This window comes from Danio rerio, chromosome 25, assembly GCF_052040795.2.
Source record: "Danio rerio strain M-AB ecotype USA chromosome 25, GRCz13ab, whole genome shotgun sequence".
In the NCBI taxonomy this organism is placed as follows: Eukaryota; Metazoa; Chordata; class Actinopteri; order Cypriniformes; family Danionidae; genus Danio; species Danio rerio.
The window spans coordinates 34230001-34237500 of record NC_141045.1 but is presented as its reverse complement, the minus strand read 5'-3'; the positions used below and the strand labels follow the sequence as shown (position 1 = coordinate 34237500).

General features: G+C 32.1%; 2 protein-coding genes across 3 annotated transcripts in view; both read left to right on the top strand.

Moving 5' to 3' along the window:
• ubl7a (ubiquitin-like 7a (bone marrow stromal cell-derived)) overlaps positions 1–1450 on the top strand; it is a 20559-nt gene extending 19109 nt beyond the window's left edge. Inside the window, exon 10 of the mRNA NM_001017765.2 lies at positions 800–1450. Coding sequence (NP_001017765.2) covers positions 800–937 — 138 coding nt within the window. The 3' untranslated portion in view covers positions 938–1450. The remainder of the gene's footprint in view (positions 1–799) is intronic.
• A 3323-nt stretch (positions 1451–4773) lies between these two features.
• The window catches only part of acot19 (acyl-CoA thioesterase 19), a 30403-nt gene continuing 27676 nt past the window's right edge, over positions 4774–7500 (top strand). The window contains exons 1-2 of one of the 2 annotated variants that reach the window (XM_087310717.1): positions 4774–6094; positions 6174–6273. In XM_087310717.1, the coding sequence (XP_087166843.1) occupies positions 5905–6094; positions 6174–6273 (290 nt within the window). In that variant the 5' untranslated portion in view covers positions 4774–5904. 2 annotated transcript variants of the gene reach the window in all.

Here is a 7500-nt window from a genome sequence, read left to right as displayed (position 1 = left end):
TATATATATATATATATATATATATATATATATATATATATATATATATATATATACTAAAGTATTTTTATTTTTTGAGCACAGCATCAGAGATTAAGTTATTGCATCTTAACATGTACTTCTCGAGGTATGGTCACAAGAAATCCTGCTTCAGAAATAACTCCTCTCCCTCAGTCATCTTTCCAACAAGCACGTTTCACCAGAGGTGGCAGTAACGCACCAGAAACGTTGTTGTCGAACACCGTGAAACAGGAAGAAACAGAAATCATCCTTCTCCCTATCATATGGATTTACTTTCTTCGGCTAGACACCGGCCTCACAGCTCAGTGAATGTCGGTGCCGTCACTTATTGATCGGCGATTGGTAACTGTAGCTTTGTGGATGCTACTGCGCTACTTGACTAATAAAATAGCTTCGCTAATGAAAAGCTATTTGATTTAGGAAATAGCGACGCTGCTGCCACGCTACTGAGAAATGTTGTTAAGCTAGTAGCGTCACTATTTGTATTGACGCTACTACCCAACACTGGCTATTGGTTTACAGAGATACGTCACTCGCTTGTGGAAAAGCAGGAGAATTACTAACTCCAGTTACAAACATCTACAGTACATGAGCTGAATTTAAATAAACATTACATTTAGAAACGTTCAACTTAATTGATTTGTTTAAATTCAGCCCAAATGAATTGTTTGCTACCAGCTACCTTAAAATAAATGTGTAAATCAATTCAATAATTTTTTTTCAGTGTAGTTAATCGACTTTTCGAAGTAACTTACCCAGCGCTGCTCATAATCTGCAGAATCAGTGGCAGTCTCAGCTCCAGCAGCTGCGGGACATGGGCATCCGGGATGAGGAGCTCATCCTGAGAGCCTTGCAGGCCACCGGCGGAGACATCCAAGCTGCCCTGGAGCTCATATTCGCTGGAGGCGCTCCATGAATCACTGCACGCAACAGAAAAGAGTTCAAATGTTACAACCTCACACGGTAAAAACACGCAGGGTTCCACACAATTCATTCATGTTGTCCCAACACAAATCGATCAAGTAAACTTAACAACTTTAAGTGCTTTGAACATGAAGCAATTAAGTTATCCCCCAAAAAAATCCCACAAATTGTGTTGCTTTTAAAATAAGTAGCTTGAACAAGCAGCAAAATAATTTATTGGAGTGCACTTAAGGCAGATCTGCCACTATGTACAACATTTCACTACCTTTTTGACAGTATGTTTTATTGTTAATTTATATTTGTCTTTTGTTTTAAATATGTCCATTGTATAAGGTGCTATCGACAGCTGTACTGTATATCACATAGTATATCACATCTGTACACTGTACTGTGTTTGTTCAGCTGTTATCTTTGCGGGTATTGAATGCTAAAAGCTGAAGTTTGCCTGTTCAGACAATCACGTTATGTTTTGCGGTTGATTAAAATGCCTCACGATCACCATAAATCTGTTTCTCTGTAGTTTTCTGTGAGAATGATGGTCCCCATGAAATTAAATCGTTCTTGAAGTTAAGTTCATCTATGAAAGGTTTTATTTTAGTTTATTTACACTTGAATTTGAACCCTAACTATTGATTTTTAGATATAATGTTTTTAATTTTGCGATGTAATCTGTAAAATGTTTTGACAGCATTTCAAATGTGATTCACAGACATCATTAGAAAGTCAAATAAAATGTTAATGTGAACCAAAAAATAAAGGTAGGTGCATTTTTTAATTACACAAAAAGTTTATATTTTAGTAAAGCATGCTTAATACTGAAGAAGTGATTGTTTACATTTACTGTTATGAATGAACTCGATATTAAATAAATTCATATTTTATAAAATACATAGTAAAACATTTTTATTGTAATATTCTAATATTATGCTATATGTTGGTCAAAGATGAGACATTCATGCTCAGATAAAAATGTATATAAAATTATGTACGTAGAAAAAAAACAAGATATTAAAATATGGCTGAAATAATATTTATTATCATACAAAGTGACACTTTATGCAAAAATTAAAACTTTATTCTAGCTTGCACTTATTGAAATATCTGGTCCCACTTTATATTAAGTGGCCTTTATTAATATGTAATTACACAGGAATTAATAGTTTGTTACAATGTACTTATTGTGTAAATACATGTATTTACTGTCTACTTATGATTGATTACATACATGTATGTAATTACATCTGTAATTAACTTTTGTAATTACATTTGTAAATACACTGTTGACCATCCCTTACACCTTAACCCACCCTTAAACCTACCCATGCTACCAAACCTGTCCATAACCCAACCTCTATCCCAACTCAAAAGCACCACAAGTGTTCTCAAATACATTATAAACACAGTGAGTACATTGAATTTATTTTTTGATGTAAGTACATAGTAGTTAAGGACACTTAATATAAAGTGGGACCAAATATCCTATATAAAATAATAAACTGTCATACTTTGTTATTACATTTTAATGTGATTAAAATCATTAGTATAACAAGTTAATTTGACAATTAATTAGTGTTTTGAGTCTGCAGTGTGAACATAATGTTTTATGAATATAAAAGTAACAGTTTAACTATATATATATATATATATATATATATATATATATATATATATATATATATATATATATATATATGTAAATGTATGTATATATATATATATATATATATATATATATATATATATATATATATATACATACATTTACATATATATACATACATTTACATATATATACATACATACATACATGCATATATATATACATTTACATATATATATATTTACAAACATATATATTTGTATATTGTATTGTATATATTTGTAAATATATATATATATATATATATATATATATATATATATATATATATATATATATATATATTTTTTTTTTTTTTTTTTTTTTTTTGTGAATACCATTTGGGGGTCTTATGTAAATAAAAGTATAAATCTATGAAAAACATTTCTTTCCTCAGAGAAAAAAAAAACTGGCACAGTCCGAGGTTAAAAATAAACCTTTATTACTCTTTTATTGTTTTGGGATGTCTTATTTTATAATACCTTTTTTTAATACCTTTGACCCACATAGCCTGGTATATACTATAACAATATGAACTACTTATGAATTACAAGAGTGTACCAATTGTTTATTACTATACAGTGATTATTATCTATTTGAAAAGCCAATAATACTACAAATGTATTGTCAAATAGTGTATTCATTTCATTTGTGCGGTGCTTTTCACAATTACTGTTCCAAAGAATTCCACAAATGGTGCATAACATTATTACATTACAGTCAAAATCAAAAAGTTTAGATGTTTTGAATGCACAGTAGTTAACCTGCAGTTATGAAATATTGTTATTTTAAAAAAAGGAGATGTTTATGTGTATAATAACATCTCATTGGGTTAAATCTTTTACATTGGTTTTAATCAGGGGTGCCCAAACTTTTTCTTATGAAGGGCCAACATCCAAGCTTGATTGAGAGCTGTGGGCTGAAAGTGTGTATAGCAAACTGGTTTACATTAAAGTTGCCATGGGTAATTTCCTAATTTATTTCATAATACTCAGTGGTGGAAAGAGTACTGAAAAATCATACTCAAGTAAAAGTAGCATTACTTGCCGAAAATTGTAGTGCAAGTAGAGTAAAAGTATCTGTTGTGAATATTACTCAAAGTATGAGTTAAAAGTAACCCTTTTAAAGGTACTCAAGAGTAGTGAGTAGTGAGTTTTACGCTGTAAAAAGTTGTTTTGCATTTACATGCAGTTTGTGCAGGGATGTGTAAACGTAACATTCTGTAGTGCATTTAGTGACCTTCCTATATTTGTTTGTTCCTTTCAACCTTTCTTCCATTGTTTGTTTGTTTTGTCCTTCATTCATTCGTTTGTTCGTTCGTTCCTTCATTTATTTGGTCCTTCCTTCGTTCCTACCTTAATTCATTCGCTCATTCATATTTTTGTTCCTTCCTTCATTAGGTCCTTTGTTCGTTCGCTCGTTCCTTCCTTCCTGTCTTAGTTTGTTCAGTTCTTGAATCCTTACTTGATTTGTTTGGTCCTTTCTTCGTTCGTTCGATCTTTTGTTTGTTTATTAGTTTATATTTTTGTTCCTTTCTTCATTAGGTCCTTTGTTTTGTCCTTCATTTATTCATTTGGTTCTTCCTTAGATCCTGCCTTCATTTGTTCATTCATTCATTCGTTCTTTCGTTCATAATTTAAGTCCTTCCTTCATTAGGTCCTTTGTTCATTCCTTTCTTAGTTCAGTTCTTCCTTGAATCCTTATTTCATTAATTTGGTCCTTTGTTCGTTCGTTCATTCGTTTATATTTTTGTTTCTTCATTAGGTACTTTGTTCCTTCCTTCCTTTATTCATTTCTTCCTTCATTTTTTTGTCCTTCTTTCGTTCCTCCCTTCATTTGTTCGCTCATTCATTTGTTCTTTCGTTCTTAATTTTTGTTCCTTCCCTTATTATGTCCTTTGTTCATTCATTCGTTCCTTCCTTCCTTAGTTTGTTCAGTCCTTCCTTGAATCCTTTCTTCATTCATTTGGTCCTTCCTTCCTTCCTTCGGTCCTTCCTTCCATTTTTCACTCGTTCCATTTAGTGACTGTCTAAGGCTGTTTGGTGATCATCATATATATATATATATATATATATATATATATATATATATATATATATATATATATATATATATATATATATATATATATATATATATATATATATATATATATATATTTTTTTTTTTTTTTTTTTTTTTTAACAGTAGACATGTATATCAGTGACATCTAGTCTATTAAAAGTCTGTGCGTCAATGTGTGTAAATATTTTGAACATCTTGGACATCTTTAATTCTTCCAAAAGGTTTGCTGCATTTATAAAGCGCCCATGTGTTGATGTTGTTTAGTATCTTGTGATTAACTTTCTATGTGCGACTTGATTGGACAGGAATCACAGGACTGATTTTTCTACTTTAGCCAATCACCAAGAAAGAAATAAAGTAGTGACTGCAGGTTGAAGGAAAATAGTGGAGTAAAAGTGCCAATACTGCGGTAAAAATGTACTCAAGGGAAAGTAAAAGTACACATTTTTAAAACGACATACTAAATTACAATTTCTGATAAAAACTACTCAATTACAGTCATTTGAGTATTTGTAAGTAGTTACTTTACACCACTGATAATACCTGTAAGTAAATAGAGAAAATACTTTTTTACTAATGCATTCTAATGAACCTTTTACAATAAAACCATTAAAATATCCCTTTATAAAACAATGGAGTTCAGTGCTGAATACACTAGTCATGCCGAACCTATATTTGCACGCTGATATCTTCTGCTTTGTCTCCTATTCGGTAAGTGATAATATGTACATTTAAAAAAAAATCTGATTAATTTATAACTTTTAATCGAAGCATTTAATTTCAGTTTGCTTGTTTGTAGCTCATCAATAAAACAAACAAACAAAATGTTGCATTCAATACAAAAGACGATTCCTTTTAAAGGCATTTCCCAACCTGTCCCAATCATTTTCCCTCTTCCTAGTTTGGGCATCTCTGGTGTAAATGATAATTCCCGATATCTATACAGACATTATTCATTGGCATCTTATGTCAGTGTTCTAAAATTAGCCATCATTTATGACTGGATATCATGTGACTTTGGTCAAACTATCTATATAAGCTCACCTTTTATTACAAGTTTCAATAATCTTAACGTTTTTATGAGCTTAATGTTTAACTATAAACATCTCCAAATAAGGAACTTCTGTGCGCACTGGCACCCTATAGGACAACGACCAGGTTGAACGCCTTATAAAAGCCTTTGGCACTTTGTTGTTTTCATTCGGATGAATTCAGCTCTTCCAGTCTGCATTTAACGATATAATACTAACAATAACATGGCAGAGCAGAGTCCATTACTCACGGTTTATCCTTCAAGTTGCTTGGTTGATGAGAAAATTGAAGTCGAAGTGAAAGGCTTACCTGCAGACTCCAAAGTCACAGTTCACGCGCTCGTTCGCTCAGACGATGGAGACGACTGGGAAGCGTTTGGCCACTACACTAGTGACCCTTCAGGGACAGTTAAAGGTACACGACTTCATTTAAACGTGCATACAGTCTCTCAGCTTAGTCTTTAAACTATTTATTTTGTCTCGTATTTGCTTAGTTTCTAGAGATAAAAGTGTCGGTGGCACATTTGAGGGAATTGAAGCCATGGGTCTGCTGTGGAGTATGAGACCCGTTCCTGAAACTAAACCCGGTCGCAGGTCAGTAAATAAAGAGATAAACAAATAAACAAACACTACAGTCTTTGTACTTATTTATAACTATTAGGCTATTTCAGTTCAATATTAGTACTTATACATTAGTTGTTATTAATTAGATAATGGCATTAATTTGATAACTAGTGTTTTATTGATTACCCTGCTGAAAAAATCTTGCATATGCTGGTAAGGTATGTTTTGATGCTGGTATGCAGGTCTCAATGCTGGTTTTGCTAGTCTTAATGCTGGTCTTGCTGGTCTCAATGCTGGTCTTGCTGGTTTCAGTGCTGGTCTCAATGCTGGTTTTACTAGTCTCAATGCTGGTTTTGCTGGTCTCAGTGCTGCTCCTGACCAGTATTGAGACCAGCAAGCAACATTGGGACCAACAAAACCAGCATTGAGACCAGCAAAACCAGCATTGAAACAAGCAAGACCAGCATACCAGCATCAAAACATACCTTACCAGCATATGCTGTTTTTTTTCAGCTGGGTCGATATTGGTAGCTGTAGCCTACCTAGGCCACAGATGAAAGTGAACGATATACTGACTTATAAATGACCAGTTCCGTGCAAATGTCAACCTTGTCATGAAAAAATCAAGTTTTCACCAAAATACAGAAACCGCGTTGGGTTTTTTGTGTAAGTATTTTACAGTACTTTTAGAAATACTCAAAAATACATCTGTTAATGTTTTCAAACTATTCTATTTGATTAACCAAAGTCACACAAGTGCCAATTTCACATCTGCCCCATCCATAACACTGAGGTGTCACATCCATAACGACACTTGTTCCTCATAAATGTGAAAATATTAAATTGAATAAAATCAATCTTTTTTTTTGTTTTATAGAGAGCCGGCTTTTATCCTTTTGATTATCATTATTTCTTTTGGGTTGTGTAGCATAACCCGCAGCATTTCTACAAAGTATGTCTTATACTGTAATCCCACAGACTTTTTTTTTGTCACATCCAATACATGTTTATTTTCCTCATTTAAAGTGCAAAACATGTTTACAGATTGATATTTTTCTGGTCCCTTAGCTCTGTGGTTAGTTGTTCATAAGAAATAAAAAAGCATAATAATTATAGAAATTTAAAAAACAAACCAAGAAGACTATAGGCTACATTAACATTTGCAATAGAAAAGAGGAGTTTAGTTTGAGTAAACATTTATATTTATAGTTCTGGTTGCTTTTTAAACGTTCTTTAAAGGTTCATAAATAAATTCAT